Source organism: Rhamphochromis sp. 'chilingali', assembly GCF_963969265.1.
Source record: "Rhamphochromis sp. 'chilingali' genome assembly, chromosome: 2".
NCBI classification, from domain to species: Eukaryota; Metazoa; Chordata; class Actinopteri; order Cichliformes; family Cichlidae; genus Rhamphochromis; species Rhamphochromis sp. 'chilingali'.
This window is the reverse complement of record NC_137930.1, coordinates 57843247-57856982: the sequence shown is the minus strand read 5'-3', so window position 1 is coordinate 57856982 and position 13736 is coordinate 57843247. Positions and strand designations below refer to the sequence as shown.

Here is a 13736-nt window from a genome sequence, read left to right as displayed (position 1 = left end):
AAAACTTTGACCTGCATATTCAATGAGAGGCTGCAATAAAGAGCATGGTCACTGCAGTCAGGTGGCTGTTAGCTAATCCTCTCACTTTATACAGCCACTTCAGAACACCTCTAGGTTTTCACATGTACTTTGTGGCCTGTGCTTCCCCGATTTACAGACACTCCGCAGCTCTCCACAGTGAAAACATTCACTCTCAGGTGTCACAAGAATTACAAGGTCAAATCTCTCTATATTGTCCCTGTCTAGACTCATTGTGTTATGCTTTAAAGTTCAGAGAAAGCACGCCTTATTGATCTGACACAGTAAAATTTTATTCCAGATTCAGTTGCTCCACTGCAGCTCTGATTAGGCTTTAATTGAGATCTGATAGTGTAGGCTGATGCTGTTATTACTGTCATCTCGGTGCTTCTGGTGGGTTTCCTCTTTTGTCTGCTCACTCAACAGCACAGACAGTTCTTAATGTGCTCGTAGGAGTTTGGGATATCATGTGATTCTTAGGTGTTTTATATAGCTTCAAAACACGTCTTGTTGTGCTTGACTGGCAACTGTGACTAAAACAGAAATGAAATATAGGCCTAGTTTAAGGGCTAATGTGATGTATGTGTCTCATCTGCTAGAATTACGTAAAAAATACACCAAGACAGCGTTGATGAGCCTACAGCGACATCTGCTGTACAATTTATGAGTATTCCTTGTAGATGATAGATTTGTCTGTTTATTAAGCTTAAATCACGAGTGCTTTATTGCATACCAGCTGTGCTTCACTGCATAATAACTGCACATATTATATCTTGAGCCCAGCATACATTGACCTTGCATATTTTATGAGTTGATGATACCTAAATAAAGCTGAAATGGAAATGCAGCTTTAAGAGATGCAGTTGGCTTTATTTTAGAACAAAAATGTATTTTGTAAAAACAAAACAAAACAAAAAACAGCTGACATTCAGTGTAAAAAAAACATCTTATTTACACCTTATTTATTTTTATTTGATTATTAAATTTTATTACTGCCATAGAAAGATGTGGATCATCATGTCTGATTTACACCCTTTTTGATTTTTACACCCTTTCAGGAAAGAGACTCCATGGACTATGATATTCACAAATGACACTGAGAAAAAGAAATAAAGTTCAAGTAAGACATAATACATGCGTGTGAATGAGAGGGAGACCGGTGGAAAGGTAAAGATGCAAGGAGCAGAAGTAGTGAAAGTAGATGAGTTTAAATACCTGGTGTGGCAGTGGTCAGTGCACAAGAGAGGTGAAGAAGAGAGTGTGGGCAGGGTGGGTGTCGGTGGAGACAAGTGTCTGAGGGGATGTGAGAGAGAAAGATAGCAGCAAGATTGAAGAGGATGTTTAACAGCCTGTTATGATACAGATATGTAGAAGGTTGGTGTCAAAGGAGGATGCTGGCAGGGTGAGATGGAGGCAGATGATCCACTGTGGTGACCTCTAGAGGGAGCAGATGAAACGAGAAGATGGAAAGTTGTGAGATGATAATAGTTTCAGCAAAGATGTTTTTACTAAATCCTAAAGATACCACTACAGTTTGATTTGATTGCATTTTGTTATATTGGAGTTTGTTTGTTTTTAGTTTAATAGCATTGAACTTTTTCAGATTTGTTAAAAATCTAAAAAAAAAAAAAGTTCTAAAATAGCCAAAATGTACTTTACTAGCTGCTTTCTTTGGCAATAGCTTTTAAAAAATTGCTTAAAAATATTATTAACACTATTGACAAAAATGAACCAATAGGATTCCCGTGTAGGGCGGCGATGGGCGGTACTTCCTGGGCAAAGGCTCCGCTTGTTATGTAGCTGTTATTGACGCGGTTTACTTTGTAGCAGGCAGTAAGGTCTCGCTTGCAGGAAAGTTCGCCGGCGTTTCTCCAACCGGACTTTAAGAGAAGCAGATTCATAAACAGTAACAGGGTCAGCAGGGACAATGCGGACCTCCTCGGCTGCACGCTCATTTGTTTCCCAGTATCTTAAAACTACTGCATTGGTCACAGTAGCAGGTATGAAGTGACCCGACGCAGGCTCTTTTTCACAAAAGCAGGTGTTGTGTGTTAAAAGAAAAACAAAGTAACTCATATAATAGCTAATCACTGATTTACATTAATGGTCTGATCATACGTGTAGACTGTAAACAGCACACGGATGGCTGTCTTAGCTCGTGCTCTTTTACAGACTCTGTGACGTTTACTTGACGTTGCATAAGCATGTAGGCCTTTTGCGCACGGACCCAAGTGCTCGTTAAAATGACAAGTGCCTTTGATTTTGCATCACGTTTATAAGAATATAGTTAAAGTGAATTTGTTAAGCTACAGCTTATTAACATCTTAACTAAATATTCACTAACACACTGTTCTAGGTGTGCCTGGTGCTTTACAGTGCAGTTTGAATGAGCTTTCACACGTTTGATGTGCCTATATTGTTTATATTTGTTTTTTAGGTGGTTTGCTAGCTTGTTTTATTTATTACAAAAAAAGGTAGGGAACCTGATATTTTCACGGTCACGGTCTGCCATCATAGCTTTATAGTTACTAATTTGTTTTTATTTTTTATTTCGTTTTGACTTTTGCTTTTGCTTTTAATTCTGTTTAATTTCAGTTCGTTTCCAGTAGGTTTGCTCATTTCAGTTTATTTTGTAAATGCTTCAAATTAATAACATAGGTGCATCTACTAAATACCTCGGATGAGTTTAAATCTCAGTGAACTCAACCTAAAGGTTAGCGGAATAGTTTTCTGAAAATGTTATTAATTTGAGAAGGAAGTCACCTAGGATTCTCAAATTGATGCTATAGGTGTGTCTACTGGTTTGCCGGTATTTTTATTGTTTGAAAGTGTTGACTTTTATTTGAGTTTTTATTAGTTTAGATGTTAAAAAACACTTTTTTACACAATCACCATCCCAAAACCCAAACTTGTTCAATTTGTAGTTATGTAAAATAGAGAGACAATGTTTTAAAAAAATATTTATGCACATTTGGACAAAGAAAAAAGCAGTTTTAATTATTTCTCAGATTATTTTAAGGCACTTTAAGGCTTTTTCTGTTAAACTCATTCAAGTGTATTATCTTCAGGGTGTGGAAGAAGGGGTCAGAAATTTATATTTGAGAAAATCTTGGTCCTAAAACATCTGTTGAATCTGTGCAGTTGTGTTTTGTTTTGGGTGGGTGGGGGTTTCCTTTTCTAGAAGGTGAAGATGGCTCTGATCAGTGGAGATTTAGAGCTGTCACTATGCGGACATTTTTACAGGAGTGGGACTTTTTGGTTTGAAGAAGTGGATGGCAGGTGGTGTGTGTCACAGCAAAGCCCGCTTAGATGGAAAGACAGTCCTGATCACTGGAGCCAACACTGGGATTGGCAAAGAAACTGCTGTTGACATGGCTAGAAGAGGTTGGTGATTTGCCAGGATTTATATATCCAATTTTATAATCTAATATCTGTTCAGGTGTAATGACTTTGCTCCCGCATTGCAGGCGCGAGGGTTATTCTGGCTTGTAGGGACATGGAAAGAGCTAATAAAGCTGCAGAAGAAGTGAAAAAGAGAAGCGGAAATGACAGCATGATTGTCAGAAAGTTGGATTTGGCATCTCTACAGTCAATACGCCAACTTGCCAAAGATGTCCTAGCAAGTGAGGAGCGCCTGGATGTTCTCATCAATAATGCAGGTGGATGTATAAATCACATCAGACCCACTATGGTGTGATTAGCATATTATGCCAGCTTTGTGACTGTGCATTCGTGTTTAACAGGCAGGGATAGCTCAGTAGGTAGAGTGGTGGCCCCATGATCGGAAGGTTGGGGGTTCGACTCCACTGAACGGCTACCCTGAGGTGCCCCTGAGCAAGGTACCGTTCCTACACACTGCTCCCCGGGCGCTGCACTGGCGGCTGCCCACTGCTTCACTGGGTGAATGGGTTAAATGCAGAGGAACTATTTCCCTATGGGGACTAACACGCACACTTTACTTTAACAGGCGGTAAATACATTTCCTTTGATATTCCTACCTTTAGGCATAATGAGCTGTCCAAAATGGAAGACTGAAGATGGCTTTGAAATGCAATTTGGTGTGAACCACCTGGGCCACTTCCTTTTAACGAACTGTCTGTTAGATCTCCTGAAGAAGTCAGCGCCGAGCCGCATTGTGAATGTCTCCAGCTTAGCGCATGAGAGAGGTGCAGTTTTTCCTCTTTTTTTCTAGTTCATATAAAGAGAATTAGTTGTTTTTTTTAAATCTCTCAGGAATGTCATCCTTTTATATTCATTTAATGTTAAATACCACATCTGTGAATAAGGATGAAGTGCTTTCTCTCAACAGGTCAAATCCATTTTGATGACATAAATCAGGACAAAGATTACCGGCCTTGGAGAAGCTACGCTCAAAGTAAACTAGCTAATGTCCTCTTTACAAAAGAGCTGGCCAACAGGCTGCAAGGTGCTGCGTCTGTTTTATATCTATATTTCTATGTGTCGTTACACATTGAATGGGATTTCATGTCCTTGTAATGACTTGTGTTCTGCATCTTGTCATTTTGCAGGTACTGGCGTAACAGCATATAGCCTCCACCCTGGAGTCATCCGCACCGAGCTTGGCCGACACTTCTGGCCCACAGTGCCCCTGTGGAAGAGGGTTTTGTATGTGCCCTTCGTGTTTTTCATCAAGAATCCGACAGAAGGAGCTCAGACCACCATCTACTGCGCTGTGGAGGAAAGCCTGCAAAATGAGAGTGGACTCTATTACAGGTCAGTCTGTGTAATTCAACAGATGGGCTCTTTATTGATAGACAGCCAAAAGGGATATTGCTCGGCTCGCCCATGTGGGGGAAATGGATCATATTGAGAACAACACTAACATACTCTACTGAGACTGGTATTGTGAATGTGTAATGAAGCATATTAGCAATGAAACAGCTGGACTCTTCTTTCTCAGTGCAGTCTAATGCAATATCTTCCCTCAGTGGATGTGCAGACACAGGAAATGAATCTGATACCAGTTCTTTATTTTCTTCAAAATTATACTCTGAATACGTCATTGCACGGGAGTCATTGGATTCATTTTGATGATAGGGAACGTGAGTTAGGGATTGCTTTTGCACTTTAAAAAACTACAAGTAGCTGATAGTAAAAGCAGAAAAAATTTTCTAATAACACTGATAAAGAAACTACTTAGTGCCAGTCAGTCATGTCTAGTAGGATTCTCCAACCTCTCAATGGGCCTTTTAAAGGTGACAACAGGGAACACAGTTGATCTGCGTACAGTAAAATAAATGTTCTTGTGATTTGTTGAATATAATTAAGTCCAGTTAACACAACTGTTTAAAAACCTAATGTGTTAACATGCTGTGGGTTTTTCCACAGCATGATAATTCCTCTATGCATGAAAAATGTTGTCCAAGTCCAGTAAATGATGTCAGCGTGAACACTGATTCAAATCCAGTGAATTAGACGGACACATCTAAAACATAACGAGCAGACACATTAACGTTCATTTGGGGTCGTGTACTTAACCTTTTCGTGAATGTTAAATAATTATTCACTCTCATTTTAACTCTGGTCTTACTCCTGGGGGACAATTCTGTGTTTTTAGCTGCTGAATCCTAAATTCTGAACACCATCTAATCTGGTCTATTAACTGTCATCTGTTTGTTTCTGGGCTGGTAGAGCAGTGTAGAGCAGGCTCATCGAGGCTTTTATGCAGGAAATAGCTGTGTGCTACAGGTGAAAGCTTAGCTGATGAGACCAGAATTGTGGGTTGGAAAATCAGAGCAATTATCTAAGGAGACTTAAAGGCTTTGTAGAGGTGAGGGGTGTTTGGTGAGTGACTCATTTGCAACTACAAGCGACCCCTTTTACATTGTAAGCATACTACAGTAGCAATTTAGCACTAATATAAAAATGTGGATTAGCACAATATAAAATGAGATTTTGATACAAGGAATCTTTTTGAGACAGAAAGTCAAGATCATATGATAAATAAAGGAATCATCATGTCAGCAGGGTCGCTGCGTCAGTGTGCATGCCCAGAAAAAAAATGCCTAGACAAAATCACAGTCAATATAAATGCCACAAACCAGCTGCAATACACTGACAGCTTCCCACCTTTTGCAGATTTCCAGTATTTCATTACTGCTGACATTATCTTATCAGGCATTTCAGCCATTTACCAGTGAATGACTGACATTTAAGTGGTGCTGCATGTGTTCAAGATTTTAAAAATGGCAAGAGCTGATTGCATGCTCACACACACACATATTTATATTTATAGATAGATAGACAGATAGATAGATATACCAGAGGCCTGGCGGCTTGAGGGTCCTGCGCAGTATCTTAGCTGTTCCTAGGACTGTGCTCTTCTGGACAGAGATCTCCGAAGTTGTTCCCGGGATCTGCTGGAGCCACTCGCCTAGCTTGGGAGTCGCTGCACCTAATACTCCGATTACCACTGGGACCACCGTTACCTTCACCCTCCACATCTTCTCGAGCTCTTCTCTCGAGAAGATGTGGAGGATATATATATATATATATATATATATATATATATATATATATATATATATATATATATATATATATATATATATATATATATATATATATATATATATATGGAGGGTATATATAAATGCTGGCAGCACATTTTAAAGTATCTGAGGCCTGATGAGGATCATTTTCCATTAACTCTTCACATCACAATGACCAGATCATTCTATTCATTTATTGTATTTATTGTGTACCTAACACTGTACCTAACACACTGTGTAACAAACAGTTTAGCATTTATCTACTAAAGAGCCATGCTCACATCTAGAACTGTTTTGCTAAAATAAGCAGGGCTTTCCCTAAAAATAGATTGTCTTGATGTTTCTCCACAGTCTGTGTATTTATTAATTCTCCCCCTGAAGTGAGCGAGTCTGTAATCTGTTCTGTTTGTTTGTTTGTCTGTCTGTTTGTTAGCAGTCTACAACAGCTCGAGCTGATTTAATTTAGGTGAAAATCTAGTCAATGTCGTACCAAATGTGAAAGTCAGTAAAAACTTTATATTACCCCCAATGTTTTATGGATCAAGTTCAAACAATATACAAAGTCTTGGTGGGCATGAGTACCTGGGTTGGCTAAACATTTGACCTTGACCTTTATTGTTGGTGCCCAAGGTCAAAGTTGACCTTGGAAAAAAATACAATATAATAAGTATTATGTTCCATATGAAAGGGAACATGAAGAGTGCTCTACAACACACCTCTTTTTTTTCTCCCACTATGACACCCTATGATGTCAGAATGAACCCATAACAGGCTGAGATCAGGATGTTGTAATAAAATGATGATAATAATAATAATAATAATAATTAAAAAACATTAAAGTTTTAGTATAGCCTTTGCCCTTTAAAGGAAGTCCCGTTTTCTGAGTGTTCTTGTTTGAAATTAGAACATTTTAAGATTTTCCTTAATAGTTTTTTTTAGCAATTACAAAGCATATGATTTAATCTTAATTTAAACTGCTGATACTAGAACCTGACTGATATTGGACTTTTATGACCAATACCCATATTTGGAATGTTGCTTTGTTGTCACCACAAGTCATGGGTTACTCATTTACACTTCTCCTATCGATGCCAACAGGGAAGTTGCGGAGTGCCATCTGGTGGAATATCTGTGTAACATCAACATTTATAACATAATTGGAGGTTTTAGTTGTCAACCATACCGATATATCGCCACATAACAAATATCGGTTTGGCTCTACTTGATGTTATTTTTGTATATAAAGTGAAAACTGACTCTTTTGGTCTTTGTATGAAATTATATGGGTAATAACATAACTAATAAATATCTAAATTCCTATAATTATCTTTAAGAAAACAGTATAAAATATTAAGACATTGTTGCCTTGTAAATTATCCTTTGATTGCATATCTTGCCTTTTTTATCTGACTGATTAACTTGTTCTTGTGACTTAATCAACTCAGCATGAACAGATCAAGTTGTGTGTTTAACACTAAAGTCTGCACTGATTACAGCGACTGCGCCCCTAAAACAGCAGCCCCTCAGGGTCTGGATGATGAAGCTGCCAAGAAGCTGTGGGAGCTGAGTGCCTCTGTGGTCGGTCTGACATAGTCACAGCGACGATGATGATGATTTTGATGATGATTGTCATCATCGCGGTGCCACTGGACTGCCAGGTGGCCTGAGGAAAGAACTGGTACTCTTTCTAGTGAACATCTGCGCTGCTAGTAGCAGCTGAGCTCCTGCTTAAGGACAACAAATGAACAAAAGACAGAAATTCACAAGTGATAGACATTTATTTAGAATATACAACAAACTAATTGGAAAAATACTATGAATTAAATTAAGTTTTTTCTTAAACAGAAGCAATGCTTCACAGGTCAGTTACATGGAAGCTGTATGATCTTTAGCATTGATTGCCTTTAGCTTGAAATGACATTTTAATTGATGGGTTTCACCAATATCTGTGTGGACTAAGGGTTAAAATGTCATTTATTGTTGCTTGGGTTTATCATATAAGAATTATATATGAATGTGCTTTAGCTTTTTGTAACACTGCTAATAGTGGTATTCAGTTTCTTTCTCGTGGGCATTAAAGTGCTCTTATACATAGCCCATTGTTATACCTGTCTTTTAAGGCATACTGTTTATCCACATCCTATGTATTCATCACGAGTCTTCATTTTGATCCATGTGAGACCAGCAGTGCTGAGACAAAACACATGTTGGTTACATCACCATGAATTAAAGTTTTCTTTATACAAAATTTGTATCTGCTCATCACTTTTTTCGGTTTCTTTTTAAAGGCACTTTGTACAGAATTGCTACAAACAGTCCAATTTCATCTTATCCAAAGCTACATCTCAGACAAATGCATCACTTTTTTTTTTCTTTTTCTTTTTTTCTTTTTTTTCGTGAGACAGAATGTCCATTATGGTGCTAATTACATATGCACAAAGTGCACCCTATCTGCCACCAGCTACAAATGTACCCTGTGTGTTCCTTTAATGTTACATGATCAGCTAGTTCAGAGGAAATGTACCATATCTTGGCATTTACATTCAAAACTGTAAAACATATACAGCAGATGTTGTGAAGTCAAAAGATAGTTATCCTTAAGGTTGAGTGTGACACGGGGAGGAAATCTACCTATATTGCTCAGTTTTAATGTATCTATATATTCTATCTATATTTTTTAATTACACATAATTCAACAACTAGATGGCTCTGAGTCTACACAAATGACACAAATGACTTGTGTAGACTATGGATGTACTTCCTCACAATCTATGGTGTTAACATCTCTACTTCCACAATATTTGCTGCATAAACTTCATAACTAACTAATGCTCTTCAAAATCAGAAAGCTGTTTCATCTGTTCCACTTGCATAGAGTGCCTTCTCACAAGTTTCTTCTTCAACTTGAGGCCACCTCTCTTTGGTGTGTTTGGTGCTACTGGAGCTATAGATCTAATACCTGTGGCCAGAGGTGAGGAGGGCTTGTTGCTAGCCCCGATATCGGGAATGGGAGGGTTTGGGTTTATGTTAAGAGGGGGGAGGTGGCCAGGCCTGGTGTGGGAGATGTGATCCAGCAGAAGTGTGCCTGAGCCTCTTCTCTCCAGGAGACCAGGTGCACGCCTGCGTGCTGTGCTGGGAGAGGATGTGCTGGCATTGCTGTCTAGAGATTCTCTGGAGCTGGTTAACATCACAAGTGGAGAGGTGTTTAGTTTCCTGCGCTCCACCGGGACCTTAGGAGAATCTAACATGGCAGAGTCTGAATAGAGCTGTGAGTCTGAGTCATAGTGATCATTCCCCAGGTGTCTCCTATGCATTGTGTCTCTCAGACTGGCTAGTCCACTGCTGCAGCTGCTGCTCTCCTGCTCTGTAGGCACCGTGCTGCGCCGTGCCAGTGGCTGGTGTTGGCCTAGCGTTCTCTCATATGATGGTTTAGATGTTGGAGGAACTGATAATGAGGTGGTCATTTTGCAGGGCTGTTCTCCCACTAGTGGGAATAAGCTGTCCTTCCCGTCTACACTGTTCTGTCGAGATAAAGCCGACCTCTTACTCAGAGAGAGTCCGTTTACCCCTGCAACAACATCCTCATCAGAACTAGCTTTCTTACTCTCATCATGGGCGGCGGCGGCAGCAGCAGCCAGGACAGAGGGTGCAATCAACCCCCAAGGCTCTGATTGCAGCCGCTTCAGCTGAGGCAAACGTGCACGTTTGGGGTTTGCAGGCCGCCGCGTCGGCGACGTGGGCCCATTGGCAAGTTTCGAAGCTGAGCTGGAGGTTTTTAGCTTTGTCTGGAAACTGAAGACTGTGTTTTGTTGCTCTTGCTCAGGTGAGGGCGATGCTGTGACGTTAATATCAGAGGGAGAAGTGCAGTACGCCGGGGAAGATCTCTCAACCAGCTCTGGTGATGGAGGGACATTTAGATACTGTTTGGTAGTCTTAGTGCCAGATGGTGACTTGTCTGTGGTGATTATGATCACCTCCTTGCCTTTAGCTTTGCATGCATCCAAGAGCAGTTTAAGTGTCTCCTTGTCATCTGCGTTTATGGCATAGACCAGCGCTGAGGCCCCGCTCCTGTCTTCCAGGCTGGGATCAGCACCGTTGCTAAGTAGGTGATCCACCACTTTGTGTCCAGCCTTGTGAATGCAGGCGTGCATTAAAGCTGTCCGACCTCCTTTGTCCTGTATGTTGGGGTCCGCTTGGTTGTCCAGCAGATATTTTACGAGCTTTGCCTTACTTACACTCTGCTGGTCGGTGTGTGTGGACATGCAGGCCACCATGAGAGGTGTTTCCCCACGTTCATTGCTCTCGTTGATGTAGGCACCTCCTTCCAACAAGAGCCTGGTGAGTCTCAAGCGTCTGAGCCACACTGCCTTCAGGAGTGAGTTTCCATCTGTCCGCAGTTCCAGAATATCTGCCATTACCCAGCCAATCACAGATCTTCTCAGTACTGAACTCACAGCTCGCAGCCCTTTGAACAAATTTGTGGAATTAGTTCAGCTTACATAGTAAAATGAGTGATTAATACCCACTTTGTTTGTCTGCTTTTCTATTTGTTATCACTGCCAGCAGGTGGCAGTCTGTTACAACCTAAAGAAAATAAAAATAAAACTTACTCTTATAGATCTGTGAAATATAGTGGATATATTGTTTGTTTAATTATTGAAATTGAATCAGTGTTGTACAAAAAATTGGCAGTTTTCCTAAAATGCTCATGCACGTCCTCAAAGATCACATATATCCATGCAGAAGTCAGCGTGGTAACACACCTGTTAGAGTCATAAACACTACTGATAGATGTGTCATGATGTCATAATCAAAGTTGATTTTTTTTTCTAAACCTCTATCTAGACAGCAGTGCCCCCCACCCCCCACCCAACATACTGATACTGACACAAAAGCCTCCAGTATTCACTACAAGTAAGCATAAACATCATTTTTCCACCTTTCTGGGACGAATATACGAGAGACTGCGCGTAAATGCGATGTTTGTTATATAAATTTCAAATAGTGATCCAAACATCTGTTCAAGCTCTTTAACTGGCGACATTAAATAACGTCACGCTAAGCTCAAAGAGTCGCTGTCCGCGTTTCTCATTTTGGGTAACTTGGCTCGAAAGACGCGCTCCATTACACGTTGCGGTGTTCGTCGTCTTATTCTGCTTCAAATCCCAAATGTAAACATTTTATCTGCAGTTTGAATATTAATTTGCCAACATTAGACATACATTTGATTTCACATGCAACACAAGCTGTCGATCTAATTTAACAGCCTCCGCCTTCACCGATACAAGATAGCGAGGTAAAGTTGAATTAATTAACCTTCACGTGTAATATTGTTTGTGTGACAGTTGTTTCCTTACCTGGTCAAAGAGGAGATTTTCCATGTTCAAAGTAACCAGTGCTCTGCCATCTGCGAGGGCGAAATTAAAGATTCAAAACAGAAAGTTTGTTGAAGTTCTCCACAATAATCCTATTTTCTTTTTTGTTATGCAGCCGTGACTGTTCCCATCAATACGTCTTGGTTTAGGTTACAGTGTGCCGTGCCTCTCTGGCACCATAACGCATGAGCTGTGTGGCTTTTGTTATGGAGGCACACCACATCAGTCCAATGGGGAGTATTCCTTTCACTGCGCACTCAAGGATCACAACCTGGAGATGCTGCGGGTTATAAATAACTTACTTTCTTGCTGGTTGAATGAAACGTGTATTCTCTTGACGTCAGAGTCGACCAAAATAAATTGCGTCTGATGAAAAACCTCTGTCTCGGTCTTTATATCTGCTGGACACAAACAAAACGAGTGCTGCCTCCTAAAGACATGCAAATGATCTGCGCGCGCGTGTTATTTTAATTATGTCAAAAGAGCAGTATGAAAATGAAAACGGTGGGCACAGTTTGGCCTACACGTGATGAAGATGAGAAGGCTGCTTTTTCTCCTAGAGCCTAGTGCTTAGGCTGCTTTTTGAATTTTCTTCAGATAGTAAGTCTGCGCTATAAATACGATTTAATCTTTCTGCAGGGTGGAACAGGAATAAAGGCAGGTTGTCTGTCTGCCATGTATGAAAGGGCACAGAGAAAACAATTCAGTTGTAAAATGTGCCTGGACCACCATCACGCTGCTTCTTGCAGGGAATTCCAATAGGATATATTCACCAGCTATCTTTCTTTTCTTATTTTCATTTTTTTTAAAAAGCAGAAATCATATTTTTAAGCAGTGACACTTTGATACAAAGCATTAGTTAATATTTAATGTTTATGCATATCTGCAGCGCTTCTTTCTCTCATTGTCATGTACTCAACAAATTATGTGAGAGAGCAAAAATATTTTGCACCTATATATTTACAGTACAATTAAAGAAGCCAAAACTTGTAGCAGCCATCGCAGCTATACAGCCTAATAGGGACATTTCTATTTTTAGGTTGCTATGAGACAGCACAGAAGCAGTTTCTAATGAGAACAGTGATGTTCTCAGCCCTGCAAAGAACAGGTAAATCAGACACATTCCTCCACGGACAGACAGGATTATATGGCATTTTTTATGCAGTTATTTTTGGATCTATTTTCCACTCATGAGTAAGTCACCACCACCACAATCAATCATTAATCCTTTGACCCCTGCTCCTTTTTTTCTTTTCTTTTTTTCTGACTCTAAGACTAATCACTTTATTACCTATCCAAAGGCTTGACGTCTCAGGACTTCAGCTGTCAATGTTGCCAGTGATTTCTCACCTGTGATTGCCTTCTCAGTCCCAGAGGAAGTGTTGTTTACAAGGCACATGGAGAAGGCAGTTTCATAAAGCAGCTCATGCTGTAGTCACCACCTCAAAAGAGTATGCCCCTCCTGTTCAAGAGGCATTAACAGTCTGGCTAAATATTGTCATTTCTTCACCAGAAATGACTAAAAGAGTTGTGTAAAATATTGGTTTATATGTAGATGAGTAAAAACTGTTCTTCTAAGTGTCAAACTTGATTCTAAGAATAGGAAGTTCTAAGAAGTTTTTTTTTTTTTTTTGTCAAACACAAACTGAAATTGTTATTCAGATGCTATTATGTATATTTCACATTTTATACTGTTGAGTAAAAATTATATGGGTCTGTATTATAGACAGACTTCAGAGAATCATGATGATCCAAGGATCAAAGGCCAAAGCTGACTAGTTTAGACACATTCATTATCACTGGGAGCCAAAAGGACGTCAGTGGCCCTCAC

General features: G+C 39.9%; 2 protein-coding genes across 2 annotated transcripts; one reads left to right on the top strand and one right to left on the bottom strand.

The window, feature by feature from the left end:
* The first annotated feature begins 1795 nt into the window (after window positions 1-1795).
* On the top strand, window positions 1796-8732 carry LOC308388275 (retinol dehydrogenase 13-like). The gene is made up of 7 exons (XM_080868886.1): window positions 1796-2018; window positions 3262-3402; window positions 3486-3677; window positions 4023-4184; window positions 4328-4444; window positions 4548-4752; window positions 8027-8732. The coding sequence occupies exons 1-7, from the start codon at window positions 1946-1948 to the stop codon at window positions 8121-8123; spliced, it is 987 nt and encodes a 328-aa protein (XP_080725012.1). The 5' UTR covers window positions 1796-1945; the 3' UTR covers window positions 8124-8732.
* A 203-nt stretch (window positions 8733-8935) lies between these two features.
* Window positions 8936-12296, bottom strand: ankrd34c (ankyrin repeat domain 34C). Its single transcript, XM_080868869.1, has 3 exons — window positions 12208-12296; window positions 11888-11937; window positions 8936-10995 (listed from the first exon to the last, which is right to left on the bottom strand). Exon 3 carries the CDS (start codon window positions 10943-10945, stop codon window positions 9356-9358), a length of 1590 nt encoding a protein of 529 aa, XP_080724995.1. The 5' UTR covers window positions 10946-10995; window positions 11888-11937; window positions 12208-12296; the 3' UTR covers window positions 8936-9355.
* Window positions 12297-13736: the final 1440 nt, after the last annotated feature.

What these genes read in the sequence shown, in the direction of transcription:
- LOC308388275 (XM_080868886.1), top strand. Translation starts at nt 1,946, where the DNA reads ATGCGGACCTCCTCGGCTGCACGCTCATTTGTTTCCCAGTATCTTAAA. An exon ending in TGCATTGGTCACAGTAGCAG is followed by an intron (nt 2,019 to 3,261) that starts GTATGAAGTGAC and finishes ACATTTTTACAG; the next exon opens with GAGTGGGACTTTTTGGTTTG. An exon ending in GAGAGTGGACTCTATTACAG is followed by an intron (nt 4,753 to 8,026) that starts GTCAGTCTGTGT and finishes CACTGATTACAG; the next exon opens with CGACTGCGCCCCTAAAACAG.
- ankrd34c (XM_080868869.1), bottom strand. Translation starts at nt 10,945, where the DNA reads ATGGCAGATATTCTGGAACTGCGGACAGATGGAAACTCACTCCTGAAG.